We start from the raw sequence: 16,284 nt of genomic DNA on the forward strand, positions 1-16,284 counted from the left end.
CAAACAGGAAATTGCAGGTAGTTAGAAATGCTTTAAAGAACATAAAGCAGGGTCAGGTGATAGAAGAGGTCATATGTTACCCAAGATGCTCATGGGAAGGGGACTCAGCAGGTGACCCTGGAACTGAAACTCTAGCCATAAGAAGGTGACTTTCTAGGCCTGGGGAGCTGTGGTCCTGGCACTGGGAGCAGTGGGGGTGCTGAGGCAGGCCCGTGGGAGGCAGGGGCAGCATGAGCTGAGGTGAGAGGGTGGGGGGACCTCACAGTCCAGGGGGAACCTTCGGGCTTTGTTCTGACAGCGGGAGAGTTGCCTGTGGATTTTGATCCCACATCTTTGAGCGCTCACCCAACTGCGATGTGGACTGTGGGGCTGAGGCTGGGTATGGGGCACCTGCGAGTTTGGTCAGCCTAGAGAGGTGATGCCCCTGGTGGAAAGCAAAAGGTTTTAGGGGCCGTGTGGATTTTTTTTTTTTCTTTTTAAATCGGCTCTTGCTCTGTTCCCCGGGCTGGAGTGCAGTGCTGTGATCACCACTCACTACAGCATTGACCTCCTGGGCTCAAGCGATCTTCCTGCCTCAGCCTCCTAAGTAGCTGGGACTACAAGCACACGCTACCACACCCAGCTAGTTCCCCCACCTCCCCCCACCCAAGACAGAGTCTTGCTGTGTTGCCCAGGCTGGAGTGCAATGGTACGATCTTGGCTCACTGCAACCTCCACCTCCCGGGTTCAAGTGATTCTCCCACCTCAGCCTCCTGAATAGCTGGGATTATAGGCACCCACCATCATGCCCAGCTAATTTTTGTATTTTTGTAGAGAAACAAAAAGTTTCACCATGTTGGCTGGTCTTGAACTCCTGACCTCAAGTGATCCTCCTGCCTTGGCCTCCCAAAGTGTTGGGATTACAGGCGTGAGCCACGGCACCCAGCCCCAGCTAGTTTTTGTTTGTTTGTTTATGTGTTTTGTTTATGTTTGTTTGTTTTATGTTTATGTCTAACATAAAATACAAAACTGAGCTGGGCATGGTGCTGGACGATTGGGTTCAATCCATCCTCCCACCTCAGCCTTCCCAGTAGCTGGGATTACAGGTGTCCAGCACCATGCCCAGCTCATTTTTGTATTTTATGTTAGACACAAACATAAAACAAACATAAACAAAACAAACAAACATAAACAAATAAACAAAAACTAGCTGGGGCTGCTGTCTGTCTGTCGCCCAGGCCAGAGTGCAGTGGCATGATCTCAGCTCACTGCAACCTCTGCCTCCCGGGTTTAAGTGATTCTCCTGCCTCAGCTTCCCGAGTAGCTGGGACTACAGGGGTGTGCCAGCATGCCCAGCTAATTTTTTTTTTTTTTTTGTATTTTTAGTAGAGACGGGGTTTTACCATGTTAGCCAGGATAGTCTCGATTTCCTGACGTCGTGATCCAACCACCTCAGCTTCCTGAAGTGCTGGGATTACAAGCGTGAGCCACCACAGCCAGCCTTTTTTTTTTTTTTGAGATGGAGTTTTGCTGTTGTTGCCCAGGCTGGAGTGCAATGGCATGATCTTGGCTCACCGCAACCTCTGCCTTCCAGGTTCAAGCGATTCCCCTGCCTCAGCCTGCTGAGTAGCTAGGATTACAGGCATGCACTACCATGCCCAGCTATTTTAGTAGAGACAGGGTTTCTCCATGTTGGTCAGGCTGGTCTCGAGCTCCCGACCTCAGGTGATCCATCTGCCTTGGCCTCCCAAAGTGCTGGGATTACAGGCCTGAGCCATGGCGCCCAGCCTAGTTAAAAAAAAAAAGTTTGTAAGGTCGGGTACGGTGGCTCACACCTGTAATCCCAGCACTTTGGGAGGCCAAGGCAGGCGGATCACCTGAGGCCAGGAGTTCGAGACCAGCCTGGCCAACATAATGAAACCCTGTCTCTACTAAAAATACAAAAATTGCTGGGCGCGGTGGCTCATGCCTGTAATCCCAGCACTTTGGGAGGCCGAGGCAGGTGGATCATGAGGTCAGAAGATTGAGACCATCCTGGCTAACACGGTGAAACCCCGTCTCTACTAAAAATACAAAAAAATTAGCCGGGCCGTGGTGGCAGGCGCCCATGGTCCCAGCTACTCGGGAGGCTGAGGCAGGAGAATGGCGTGAACCCAGGAGGCGGAGCTTGCAGTGAGCCGAGATCGTGCCACTGCACTCCAGCCTGGGAGACAGAGCAAGACACCATCTCAAAAAACAAAAAACAAAACAAAAAACAAAAATTGGGGCTGGGCGCAGTGGCTCAAGCCTGTAATCCCAGCACTTTGGAAGGCCAAGTCAGGCAGATCACTAGGTCAGGAGATTGAGATCATCTTGGCTAACACGGTGAAACCCCATCTTTACTAAAAATACAAAAAATTAGCCGGGTGTGGTGGCACACACCTGTAATCCCAGCTACTCAGGAGGCTGAGGCAGGAGAATCGCTTGAACCTGGGAGGCAGAGGTTGCAGTGAGCTGAGATTGCGCCATTGCACTCCAGTCTGGGCGACAGAGTGAGACTCAGTCTCAAAAAAAAAAAAAAAAAAAAAAAAATGGCCGGGCATGGTGGTGCGTTCCTGTAGTCCCAGCTACTCGGGAGGCTGAGGCAGGAGAATCACTTGAACCTGGGAGGCGGAGCTTGCAGTGAGCTGAGATTGCGCCCCTGCACTCCGGCCTGAGTGACAGGGCAAGACTGTGTCTCAAAAAAAAAAAAAAAATTCGTAGAGATGGGTTGTTACTGTGTTTCCTAGACTGGGCTCAAATTCTTGGGCTCAAGAGATCCTCAGCCTCAGCCTCCTAAAGTGGGATTATAGGTGTGAGCCACTGCAGGTGTTTGGATTTTAGGGGTTGGCTGATAGGTGAGGAGAAGGCCAGGGTGAAAGTGTTACTGAGCAAAAGGACTCACTGCTTGAAGTGTTAGAAACCAGTACTGTGACACTGGGTTTTGGGCTGAAGCAATCCTCCCGCCTCGGCCTCCCAAGTGGCTGGGACTACAGGTGCACACCACCATGTTGGACTAATTTCTTTTTTTTTTTTTTTAATATAGTGAGGGGGTCTCACTATGTTGCCCACCATGGTCTCACTCCTGGGCTGAAAAGATCCTTCCACCTCAGCCTCCCAAAGTACTGAGATTACAGTTGTGGGCCTGGCACCAGATTTGGGTTCAAGTGATTCTCCCACCTCAGCCTTCCCAGCAGCTGGGATTACAGGCATGCGCCACCACACCCGGCTCATTTTTGTTTTTGAGATGGAGTCTCACCCTGTCATCCAGGCTGGAGTGCAGTGGTATGATCTCGGCTCACTGCAACCTCCGCTTCCCGGGTTCAAGCAATTCTTGTGCCTCAGCCTCCTGAGTAGCTGGGATTAAATGCGCCTGCCACCACACCTGGCTAATTTTTGTATTTTTAGTAGAGAAGAGGTTTCACCATGTTGTCCAGGCTGGTCTCGAACTCCTGACCTCAAGTGATCCACCCACCTCAGCCTCCCAAATTGTTGGAATTACAGGCGTGAGCCACCGTGTCTGGCCAAGAAAAGCTTTTTATTGCAAGTCAACTAACAAGGAAGCAGGAGTCCAGCTCCAGTGTGTCTCCCTGTGCTGGCTTTAAGGCAGTAATTTTATTAGAAAAGGTTTAGGGGATGCATACTGGGATTAGTAGGTGGGTGATTGGTAGAAGGAAGTGGGAGGTCTGGAAAGTTCTCAGGCATGTGCAGTTAACTCTTCATGCCTCCTCATGGGTCCCCTGTGCAAATTCTGGAGGAGTTATATGAAACGTGGTGGAAATTCAGGCTGTGATGTCAGGAAGCTCTTTCTGTGCAAACTCCAGTCGGGAATATCGGGTCCATCTGATTTCAGACAGTTTTGTTATCTTATAAGCAGAGGGAATTTCAGCGTTTCAGCAAGTTGTTTCTTTCCTTATCTACCATCCTATAAACTCAAGGATTTCTAGGGGCCAGGTGTGGTGGCTCACGGCGGTAATCTCAGCACTTTGGGAGGCTGAAGTGGCAGGATCACTTGAGGCTAAGAGTTTGAAACCAGCCTGGACAACATAGTAAGACCCCCATGTCTACAAAATAAATTTTAAAAATAAGTAAATAAATAAATTAGCCAGGCATGGTGGTGCACACTTGTAGTTTCAGCTACTCAGGAGGCTGAGGCAGGAGGATCACTTGAGCCCAGGAGGTCAAGACTGCAGTGGGCTGTCTCTTTAAAAAAAAAGAATTTCCAGGCCGGGCGCAGTGGCTCACGCTTGTAATCCCAGCACTTTGGGAGGCCGAGGCGGGCGGATCACGAGGTCAGGAGATTGAGACCACGGTGAAACCCCGTCTCTACTAAAAATACAAAAAATTAGCCGGGCGTCGTGGCGGGCGCCTGTAGTCCCAGCTACTTGGAGAGGCTGAGGCAGGAGAATGGCGTGAACCCGGGAGGCGGAGCTTGCAGTGAGCCGAGATCGCGCCACTGCACTCCAGCCTGGGCGACAGAGCAAGACTCCGTCTCAAAAAAAAAAAAAAAAAAAAAGAATTTCTGCCGGGCGCGGTGGCTCATGCCTGTAATCCCACCACTTTGGGAGGCCGAGGTGGGCGGATCATGAGATCGAGACCATCCTGGCTAACACGGTGAAACCCCGTCTCTACTAAAAATACAAAAAATTAGCCAGGCGAGGTGGCAGGCGCCTGTAGTCCCTGCTACTCAGGAGGCTGAGGCAGGAGAATGGCGTGAACCCAGGAGGCAGAGCTTGCAGTGAGCGGAGATCGCGCCACTGCACTCCAGCCTGGGCAACAGAGCAAGACTCTGTCTCAAAAAAAAAAAAAAAAAGAATTTCTGTTAGTTACTGGTTTCTTTAACTGTTTGGGGCTTAGTTTCTTTTTTTATCTTTTTTGAGAAAAAATCTCACTCTGTTGCCCAGGCTGGAGTGCAGTGGTGCAATCACAGGTCATTGCAGCCTCGACCTCCCAGGCTTAGGTGATCCTCCCACTTCAGCCTCCTGGGTAGCTGGGACAACAGGCATGTGCCACTATACCCAGCTAATTATTTGTATTTTTTATGGAGATGGGGTTTTGCCGTGATGCCCAGGCTGGTCTCAAACTTCTGGGCTCAAGCCATCCACCTGCCTCAACCTCCTAAAGTGCTGGGATTCCAGGTATGTGCCACTACACCCAGCCTAGGGCCCAGCTTCAAAAGGAGGTGCTCCCTCAGTTTGGGGCCAGCCAGGCCTGCTGGGACAGTAGGACCCAGAACCCAGGTCTGCCATTGTCCTCAAGCCCTGGACTCCAGCCCGCCAACCACAGCCAGTTTCTGGCCAGGCTGCTCATGAAAGGCCATGGGCCTGGCTGGAACCTGCTGCCTTAGAGCCAGGCCTGTTCCCGGGGGAGGGGCGTTTGCCCGTTGCCAGGTGCCCAGGTTCCGGCCCCTGGCACTAGCGGCGGCCATGCTGCATGTGCTGGCCTCGCTGCCCTTGCTGCTCCTGCTGGTGATGTCTGCCCCCACCCACGCCTGGTCGCGACCCCGCTGGTACCAGGTGGGGCTGGACTTGCAGCCCTGGGGGTGTCAGCCAAAGAGTGTGGAGGGCTGTAGGGGTGGCCTGAGCTGTCCTGGCTACTGGCTGGGCCCTGGAGCAAGCCGCGTCTACCCTGTGGCTGCGGTCATGATCACCACCACAATGCTGATGATCTGCCGCAAGATACTGCAGGGGTGGCAGCGCTCACAGGCCACCAAGGGTGAGGTGAGCACAGCTCTTCTTTCTCCCCCACAGCCCCTGCCTCAATGTATGCTCAGTGAGCCCGTCTTCCACCCAACCCTGCCCCATGGGTCCACACTGGCCTGTGGGACTCCCACACCCCCACCTCCAGCTCACAGCCCATTGTCCCTGTGTCCACACGCCTTCGTGGAACCCATGTCCACCACCCACAGCCAGCACCCTGCCCCCAACTATCCCCTTTAGTACCCCTGCTCTCATCCAACCCCTGTGGGCCCCATGACCACTGTAGCCCACAACAGACCCTCGGTGATCCTGTCACCCTGAGTCTCCCTCCCATCCCATCTGGGCACTGCCCCGCACCCTACTCCTTGCTCCCCAGCTCCATCACTGCCCCTCGTCGCATCTCCCTCTCTGCCCTCCATTCTCACTCCTGCCTCCTGGTCCTGTCTTAGCATCCGCAGGTGACCACTGAGCCCTGCAGACCCTGGAAACGGCGGGCCCCAATCTCAGACCACACCCTGCTCCGTGGGGTCCTGCACATGCTGGATGCCCTCCTGGTCCACATCGAAGGCCACCTACACCATCTAGCCACCCAGCAGCAAATCCAAATAAAGGGGACTTCCGCCCAGAGTGGGTGACCGAACACGTGCTTCTCTTTGCCTGACAGCCTGAGGTCCTGGGCCAGGTCTGCTCTTTCCAGGCCTGTCTGGACCGTGTGTCCCTTTTCAACTTTTAGAGCTAGCTGACTTGGTGTCCAGGACGGGCGGGCAGGTGGGGCACAGGCTGGCTCACACTGCTCCATTGCCCCCACCAACTGACCTTTCCTCCCTAAGGATCCCTCCTGGAGACACAACTGCTCCTCTGGGCTGGGATCACACCTGTAATCCCAGCGCTTTGAGAGGCTGAGGTGGGAGGATCATTTGAGCTCAAGAGTTCGAGACCAGCCTGGGCAACATGGCAAGACCCCATCCCTACAAAAAATACAAACAAACAAAAAAAAATTAGCTGAGCACACACATAGTGGTGTGTGCCTGTAGTACCAACTACTCAGGAAGCTGAAGAGGGAGGATGGCTTGAGCCTGGCAGGCAGTGGTTGCAGTGAGCCAAGATTGTGCCACTGTATTCCAGCCTGGGTGACAGAGCAAGAACTTGTCTCAAAAACTGCTCCTCTGGCCTGACACTGACTCCCAGTGTGATGGGAGAAGACTTACCATCGGGACAGACTTGGGTGGCTCAGGAAGGGTTGCCCAGAGGAGCTGACAACCTGGCTGAGCCCTGAGGGGAAATGGGTGTGAGGAAGGGAAATCTGGGTGGAGGTCTGGTTCTGAGCAAAGGCCACGTGCTGTGTTTGGTACTCTCTGCACATGGGCAAGGTGGGCAGTGCCCACGATAAAGGGCCTCAAGTGCCGAGTGAGGGTACTGGGCCTCTCCAGTGCACAGGGGGAGCCGAAGAGGGACCTGGTCAGCTGAGAAGAGGGGTGGGGGCAGTGGTGAAGCTGGAACCAGATGCTGAGGATCTCTGATGGGGGACTGACAGCCCCAAGCCCCCATCACTGTGGAGTCCAACACCCTTTGGCTTCACCCATCCTTGTCACCACCTCAGGGAGGTGACTTTAGTCCTGCCATCAAACAGCAGCTGGCTCTGGTTTCCTTCTTCCCAGGCCCTGCAAGGCCCTCCCTTGAGGGGCCACTGCTCTGTCTCTAATAACAGCCCCTCCCCAGATTCTTGGCTCCAGCAGCCCCAACCTGGGGTCAGGCAGGCCGCCCTAGCTGCCTTTGTTTCTATGGCAGTCGCAAACATGCTCTAGTGTCTTAGTGGCCCTTGCTCCAAGGCCCCTGGAAAAGAAGGGACCCTCACTTCTTTACTCCCTTTCTCTTTCTTTTTCCCCTTTTTAAAAATTGTTTCTTTTTGTTTTTTTTGACCAACTCAAGCAGTCCTCCTGCCTTGGCCTCCCAAGTAGCTGAGGCTACAGGCATACATCACCATACCCAGCTAATTAAAATGTATATATATTTGTAGAGATGGAGTCTCACTGTCTTGCCCAGGCTGGTCTTGACTCCTGGCTTCAACTGATCCTCTTGCCTCAGCCTCTCAAAGTGCCGGGATGACAGGTATGAGCCACAGTGCCTGTCCCAGGTTCCTGTTTTAGAAAAAGACAACCACGTTATGAATTCTAAAATGGAACTGAATTAAAATAATGAGAAAAGAAATTATGAAACTTTTTTTTTGAAAACTTTTTTTTAAATTGGCAAATACTACAATACTAAACAGAAAAAAATAATTGTGGCAATTCTGACATATGAGACGGAGTCTCGCTCTGTCACCCAGGCTGGCGTGCAGTGGCGCAATCTCGGCTCACTGCAAGCTCCGCCTCCCGGGTTCACGCCATTCTCCTGCCTCAGCTTCTCCGAGTAGCTGGAACTACAGGCGCCCGCCACCACGCCCGGCTAATTTTTTGTATTTTTAGTAGAGACAGGGTTTCACCGTGGTCTCGATCTCCTGACCTCGTGATCCGCCCGTCTCGGCCTCCCAAAGTGCTGGGATTACAAGCGTGAGCCACCACGCCCGGCCTTCCTGACATATTTCTAATACTTTGGTCCCCTACATGGTCTGGCTTCTTACTCTGAAGGCCTCTACAGAGGACAAGGATTTTGTGATTTTGGGGGGAGATATTTTCCATACAGAGAAAAGATAGTTCAGTCTTCCTCCTAACATGGTTGAAATTTGTGTTTTTTTTTTTTTTTTTTTTGTGTGTGTGAGACGGAGTCTTTGTCCCCCCAGGCTGGAGTGCAGTGGCGCGATCTTGGCTCACTGCAAGCTCCGCCTCCCGGGTTCACGCCATTCTCCTGCCTCAGCCTCCCAAGTAGCTGGGACTACAGGCGCCCGCCAACACGCCCGGCTAATTTTTTTTTTTTTGTATTTTTAGTAGAGACGGGGTTTCACCGTGTTACCCAGGATGGTCTCGATCTCCTGACCTCGTGATCCACCCGCCTCGGCCTCCCAAAGTGCTGGGATTACAGGCTTGAGCCACCGCGCCCGGCCTGAAATTTGTGTTTTAATTATTGGTAGTTTAGGAAAGTTAAACTTCCTAATCTGTTGTTGATGGTGCCATACAAATGTTCTGGATTGTTGTAAAATTTGAGAAACTGTCATCAGCCTTCTTTCATATAGGAACTATGAAATTTGGAAGAATTTTCCACAAATGAGGTTCTGGCTCCACGCATTTCAAACCTTGTTTTCCTTCCGTGGCTCACAGTTTTCCCAGCACTGGGTGCCGTGGGGCATGTCCTTAAGGCAACAGGACTTTGCACTTCTGTCCTTACCCAGCAGGATTTTCTTACGAGTCACATTCCTAGTTTACTCTAGAACAAGACCAATAAACTAACTTTACACAAGGGTGGAGCAAACCACATAAATATGTCCCTCTAAACCTGGTGTAGAAAGTAAAAAAAAAAAGTTCCTCTTTAAAGTTTCCCTTCTTGTTAAAGAATAAATTATAAGTGTTACAAATAATAGTTTCTTTTAAAGACTAACTTCCTTTAAGCCTCCTCACTTTGTGCTAATAACTCTTTGTTAAGCCCTATCCTGTGTAGCTGTTAGATATAAAGAAATAAGGCCGGGCGCGGTGGCTCACGCTTGTAATCCCAGCACTTTGGGAGGCTGAGGCGGGCAGATCATGAGGTCAGGAGATCAAGACCATCATGGTTAACACAGTGAAACCCCGCCTCTACCCAAAATGCAAAAAAGATTAGCCAGGCATGGTGGTGGGTGCCTGTAGTCCCAGCTACTCGGGAGGCTGAGGCAGGAGAATGGCGTGAACCAGGGAGGCAGAGCTTGCAGTGAGCCGAGATAGCACCACTGCACTGCAGCCTGGGTGAAACAGCGAGACTCTTTTCAAAAAAAAAAAAAAAAAAAGAGAAAAATTTTAAAGGGACCAAACAAATTCTGAACCTGAAAAGTACAGTAACTGAAATGAAAATTTCACTAGCGGAATTCAGCAGCAGATTGGAGCAGGCAGAATAAAGGATCAGTGAACTTGAAGCTAAGATAATCAAGGCTGAATGCCATGGCTCACACCTGTAATCCCAGCACTTTGGGAGGCAGAGGTGGGCAGATCACCTGAGGTCGGGAGTTTGAAACCAGCCTGGCCAACATGGTGAAACCCCATCTCTACTAAAACACAAAAATTAGCTGGGTGTGGAGGTGCGCTCCTGTAGTCCCAGCTACACTGGAGGCTGAGGCAGGAGAATCTCTTGAACCCGGGAGGCGGAGATTGCAGTGAGCCAAGATGGAGCCACTGCACTGCAGCCTGGGTGACAGAGTGAGACTCTGTCTCCAAGAAAAAATAAGAAGGTAATCAAAATGTTATAATGCTATACTTCAAAAATTAAATACCAAAAAAAAAAAGGCAGTAATGGAGGAATGGAGGAACAAGAAAATAAATATAAGACATACAGAAAACAAATAGTTAAATAGCAGAAGCAAATCATTTGTCAATAATCTCATTAAATATAAATAGATTAAACTCTCCTATTAATGAATTTTCAGATTGGTTTTTTAAAAAAGGTTAATCTATATGTTGTCTATCAGAGACTCACTTCAGATATAAGAACATAAAAACACCGGAAGTAAAAGGATGAAAAAAATATTTTATGGCCAGGCATGGTGGCTTACACTTGTAATCACAGCACTTTGGGAGACTGAGGCAGGTGGATTGCTTAAGGAGTTTGAGACCAGCCTGGGCAACAAGGCAAAACCCCATTTCTACAAAAAACACAAAAAATTAGCTGGGCATGGTGGTGTGCACCTTTAGTCCCAGCTACCCCGGAGGCTGAGGTGGGAGGATCACCTGATCTCAGGAAGGTCAAAGCTGCAGTGAGTCATGATCACACCACTGCACTCTAGCCTGGGGCGACAGAGTGAGACTCTCTGTCTCAAGAAAAAAAAAAGAAAAAGAAAAAGAAAAAAAATACTTCATGCAAATAGCAACCAGAAGAGAGCCAGGGTGGCTTTATTATTGTCAGGTATAGTAGCCTCTAAATCAAAAAGGTTACAAGAGACAAGGAAGGACGTTATCTGTTGATAAAAATTGCTTTTTTTTTTTTTTTTGAGACGGAGTCTTGCTTTGTCGCCCAGGCAGGAGTGCAGTGGCGCAATCTTGGCTCACTGCAACCTCTGCCTCTGGGGTTCATGCCATTCTCCAGCCTCAGCCTCCCGAGTAGCTGGGACTACAGGTGTCCGCCACCACGCCCAGCTAATTTTTTTTGTATTTTTAGTAGAGACGGGGTTTCACTGTGTTAGCCAGGATGGTCTCTATCTCCTGACCTCCATTTTTTTTTTTTTTTTTTTTTTTTTTGAGACAGAGTTTCGCTCTTGTTTCCCAGGCTGGAGTGCAATGGCATGATCTTGGCTCACCACAACTTCTGCCTCCCGGGTTCAAGCGATTCTCCTGCCTCAGCCTCCTGAGTAGCTGGGATTACAGGCATGTGCCACCATGCCTTGCTAATTTTGTATTTTTAGTAGAGACGAGGTTTATCCATGTTGGTCAGGCTGGTCTCGAACTCCTGACCTGAGGTGATCCACCCACCTAATAAAAGTTTCAAAACAATAAGGCAATATGACAATTAGAAACATTTATGTGCCTAACGGAGCCCCAAAAATAATGAAACAAAAATTAACAGAATTGAAAGTAGTCAGCTCTACAATTATAGTTCATATTTCAACCCCCCACTTTCAATAATGAATAGAACAGGCAGGTGTGGTGGCTTACGCCTGTAATCCCAGGACTTTGGGAGGCCGAGGCGGGCGGATCACCTGAGGTCAGGAGTTCGAGACCAGCCTGGTCAAGATGGTGAAACCTTGTATCTACTAAAAATACAAAAACTATCTGGGCATGGAGACAGGCCCCTGTAATCCCAGCTACTCTGGAGGCTGAGGCATGAGAATCACTTGAACCGGGAAGTGGAGGCTGCAGTGAGCTGAGATCATGCCATTGCACTCCAACCTGAGCAACAAAAGCAAAACTGTCTCAAAAAAAAAAACAAAAAACAAAAGCTGTGTGCAGTGGCTCATGCCCGTAATCCCAGCACTTTGTGAGACCAAGGCAGGAGAATCACTTGAGCCCAGGAGTTCAAGACCAAGCTGGGCAACGTGGCAAAATCCCATCTCTATTTAAAAAAATTAAAAGTAAATTTAAAAAATAAAAAGAAACATCTAGAAGAATAAATAGGTGAATGTATCAAATAGAGTAAGAAGGGTAAGGCGAGTGCCAGAGCCCTCCCTACAGAACACAGCCTGCATGGACCTGGTACAGGTTTGAGAATCTATGGGATGATAGAGGGAACATCAGAGATGGATAGGGAAACAGGGCCTCGTCAAGAAATGGTGTTACAAAATTTAGTTTGCCTTTTAGGGGGAGAGAGGATATTTTGACCTTACCTCACTCCATATACCAAGTAAATTCCAGAAAATCAATGAGTCACCAAACACCGTTGCAAAATTATTGCAATGACCACTGCTTGCACTTAACCTTTTAGTAATATTTCCTGTTTTGACCAACTCCTTGAAACGCATCGTTCCCAACCAGCATCACACTTCCTGGTTGTCTCCTACTTCAATGGCCTTCCCTTCTTAGCCCAGGGTAGCAGTGAGTATAGGGAGGGAGGCTAGATGACTGGGTTTAGAAATATTTCATTTGGGAGGCTGAGGTGGGAGGATCACTTGAGACTAGGAGTTCAAGACCAGACTGGGGAATATAGTAAGACCCCATCTCTAGAAACATGTTTTAAAAAATTAGCTGGGTGTGATGGTGCATGCCTATAGTTCCAGCTACTCAGGAGGCTGGAGTGGGAGGATGGCTTGAGCTGGGAGGTTGAGGCTGTAGTGAGCCATGATCACACCACTGCATTCCAGCCTGAGTGACAGAAAGCCAGACCTCTCAAAAAAACAGAAAGAGAGAGAGGAAGGGAGGAAGGAAGGAGGGAGGGAGGGAAGGAAGGAAGGAAGGAAGGAAGAAGGAAAGAAAGAAAGAAGAAAGAAAGAAAAAGAAAGAAAGAAAGAGAAAGAAAGAAAAAGAAAAAAAGAAAGAAAGCAGGCAGGCAGGCCTGGTGTGGTGGCTTACACCTGTAATCCCAGCACTTTGGGAGGCCAAGGTGGGTGGATCACCTGAGGTCAGGAGTTTGAGACCAGCCTGACCAACATGGAGAAACCCCATCTCTGCTAAAAATACAAAATTAGCCAGGCGTGATGGCACATGCCTGTAATCCCAGCTACTCGGGAGACTGAGGCATGAGAATCGCTTGAATCCGGGAGGCAGAGGTTGCAGTGAGCTGAGATTGCACCATTGCACTCCAGCCTGGGCAACAAGAGCGAAACTCTGTCTCAAAACAAAAAACAAAAAACAAAAAAAACCAGGTCGGGCACGGTGCCTCATGCCTGTAATCCCAGCACTTTGGCGGATCACGAAGTCAAGAGATAGAGACCATCCTGGCCAACATGGTGAAACCCCGTCTCTACTAAAACTACAAAAATTAGCTGGGTGTGGTGGCGCATGCCTTAGTCCCAGCTACTTGGGAGCCTGAGGCAGGAGAATCGCTTGAACCCAGGAGGCGGATGTTGCAGTGAGCTGAGATCATGCCACTGCATTCCAGCCTGGCAACAGAGCGAGACTCCATCTCAAAAAAAAAAAAGAGATCATGTCCAGGGGCGGTGGCTCATACTTGTAGTCCCAGCACTTTGGGAGGCCAAGGCAGGAGGCTCACTTGCGCCTGGAGTTCGAGACCAGCCTGGGCCACATAGTGAAATCCTGTCTCTACAAAAAATGTAAAAGTTAGCTGGTTATGATGGTGTGCACCTGTGGCCCCAGCTACTCAGGAGCCTGAGGTAGAAGGATCACTTGAGCCAGGGCATGGTGGCATGTGGTGTCCCAGCTACTTGTAAGGCTGAGGCAGGAGAATCGCTTGAACCCAGGAGGCTGAGGTTGCAGTGAGCCAAGATCATGCCACTGCACTTCAGCCCGGGTGACAGAATGAGACTCCGCCAAAAATTAGTGATGTTGGCATGTGCCTGCAGTTCCAGCTACTCGGGAGGCCGAGGCAGGAGAATTGCTTGAACCTGGGAGATAGAGGTTGCAGTGAGCAGAGATCCTGCCACTGCACTCCAGCCTGGGTGACAGAATGAGACTCTGTCTCAAAAAAGAAAGAAAAAAAAATAGAGATCATAGGACTGAGAGAATGAACTGTTTGTAGCAATAAGATACCAAAGTATAAACAAGACCTAAGGCCATGCCAGGCAAGAGTTAAGCCATTCACCAAAGAATAAACTATGTTCTAACTGCTGCAAGGTTTTTCTTTTTCTCCAGCAGCTAAACAAGCACTGGCCTTGAGATAAGCAATATGGAAACAATTGCAGTTCATCCATCACCAGACACTGACCCCATAAGCCATAACTATAGCTTTGATTGGACAAGAGACTGATTTTGGTGACATTTTCCTAATAAGAGACCACTGACCAGGGACTGGCTTTAGCTGGTTTATGGAACCTGTGCACTGAGTGCTTTTGTATCCTTCATTTTGACATATGGGGCTAATTGTATTTCTTTTCTTTTCTTTTTATGTTTTTGGAATGGAGTCTCCCTCTGTAGCCCAGGCTGGAGTGCAGTGGAGCGATCTTGGCTCACTGCAACCTTGCTTCCCAGTTTCTTTTTTTTTTTTTTTTTTTTTTTCAGTGGAGGAGCTTTCGCTCTCTCGCCCGGGCGCGGGGGCGGGGGCCCGGGTCCCACTCCAAGCTCCGCCTCCCAGGTTCACGCCATTCTCCTGCCTCAGCCTCTCCGAGTAGCTGGGACTACAGGCGCCCGCCACCACGCCCGGCTAATTTTTTTGTATTTTTAGTAGAGACGGGGTTTCACCGTGGTCTCGATCTCCTGACCTCGTGATCCGCCCGCCTCGGCCTCCCAAAGTGCTGGGATTACAAGCGTGAGCCACCGCGCCCGGCCCCCAGTTTCAAGTGATTCTCCTTCCCCACCCTCCTGAGTAGCTGGGACTACAGGCACACGCCACCACGCCCAGCTAATTTTTGTATTTTTAGTAGAGATGGGGTTTCACTGTGTTAGCCATGATGGTCTTGATCTCCTGACCTCGTGAGCCACCCACCTTGGCTTCCCAAAGTGCTGGGATTATAGGCATAAGCCACCGTGCCTGGCCTGTAATGTATTTCAATGTTAAGTCTCCACCCCAAAGTGAACGTGGGTCATATACAACACACATGTTTATTCAGTATACTTGCATTAGGACCCCCTTCATGAGTATCTATAGCTCTTCCTGTAACCTGTTGAATATGGTATTTTTTGTTTTTTTGTTTTTTCTTTTTTGAGACAGAGTCTCGCTCTGTCACCCAAGCTGGAGTGCAGTGGCGCGATCTCGGCTCACTGCAACCTCCGCCTCCTGGGTTCAAGCGATTCTCCTGCCTCAGCTTTCCGAGTAGCTGCGATTATAGGCACATGCCATCATGCCTGGCTGATTTTTTGTATTTTTAGTAGAGACGGGGTTTCACCATGTTAGCCAGGATGGTCTCAATCTCCTGACCTTGTGATCTGCCCACCTCGGCCTCCCAAAGTGTTGGGATTACAGACGTGAGCCACCACGCCCGGCCAAATATGTATGTTTAGCCAAGCTCCTGCCTCTTTTGAAGGGTTTGTCTCTGGTTTTGACCAGAGGCCCACCTCCCAGCCTGCAGGTTGTAACCCTTTATAAGAAATGAAGTCAGCCTGGCACGGTGGCTCACGACTGTAATCCCAGCACTTTGGGAGGCTGAGGTAGGAGGATCACTTGAGCCCAGGAGTTTAAGATCAGCCTGGGCAACATAGTGAGACCCCTGTCTCTACAATAAAAAAAAATTAGCTGGGTGTGGTGTGAGAGCCTGTGGTCATGGCACCTGGCATGATTTTTATAAAGATAGTTTTATTTTAAGTATAAGAGTAGTTTTTGGGTAAGGCGTGGTGGCTCATCCCTGTAATCCTAGCACTTTGGAAGGCTGAGGTGGGTGGATTGCTCGAGGCCAGGAGTTCGATACCAGCCTGGCCAACATGGTAAAAAATGCAATGATCCTAGCCTTTGCCTCTTCCTGTACTTAAGATACTGTCTGACAGGATTAATGATTATGCTTCTGTGACCTATAAACAGATGTACTCTTGCACCCAAACCTTGATGAGATTTATGCTCTAATATAACTTCTGAGCACATTTGATGTAATTTCTGAGCACATGGAAAGCCGCCACCACCACCAATGTATGAACTGTCGGAAACACTGCTTGGAGCAGTCTAGCAGAAACTCCCTGAAAGGCTCTCCTGGATTGCAATTCTTGGTAAGACTTCTGAATAGAACTAACTTTAAATATTTAAATGCTGCCGGGCGCGGTGGCTCACGCTTGTAATCCCAGCACTTTGGGAGGCCGAGGCGGGCGGATCACGAGGTCAGGAGATCGAGACCACGGTGAAACCCCGTCTCTACCAAAAATACAAAAAAATTAGCCGGGCGTGGTGGCGGGCGCCTGTAGTCCCAGCTACTCGGAGAGGCTGAGGCAGGAGAATGGCG

General features: G+C 49.8%; 1 protein-coding gene across 2 annotated transcripts; it reads left to right on the plus strand.

The window, feature by feature from the left end:
* Positions 1–5,024: 5,024 nt before the first annotated feature.
* On the plus strand, positions 5,025–15,967 carry TMEM89 (transmembrane protein 89). 2 transcript variants are annotated; one of them, XM_058442219.1, is made up of 3 exons: positions 5,025–5,717; positions 6,146–6,323; positions 15,873–15,967. In XM_058442219.1, the coding sequence occupies exons 1-3, from the start codon at positions 5,316–5,318 to the stop codon at positions 15,917–15,919; spliced, it is 627 nt and encodes a 208-aa protein (XP_058298202.1). In that variant the 5' UTR covers positions 5,025–5,315; the 3' UTR covers positions 15,920–15,967. The 2 variants fall into 2 exon arrangements, with proteins under 2 accessions (XP_058298202.1, XP_032017545.1); XM_032161654.2 differs by lacking the exon at positions 15,873–15,967 and having other exon boundaries at positions 5,033–5,717; positions 6,146–6,336.
* Positions 15,968–16,284: the final 317 nt, after the last annotated feature.

The sequence above is a fragment of the Hylobates moloch genome, unplaced genomic scaffold (genome assembly GCF_009828535.3).
Source record: "Hylobates moloch isolate HMO894 unplaced genomic scaffold, HMol_V3 SCAFFOLD_8, whole genome shotgun sequence".
NCBI lineage: Eukaryota > Metazoa > Chordata > Mammalia > Primates > Hylobatidae > Hylobates > Hylobates moloch.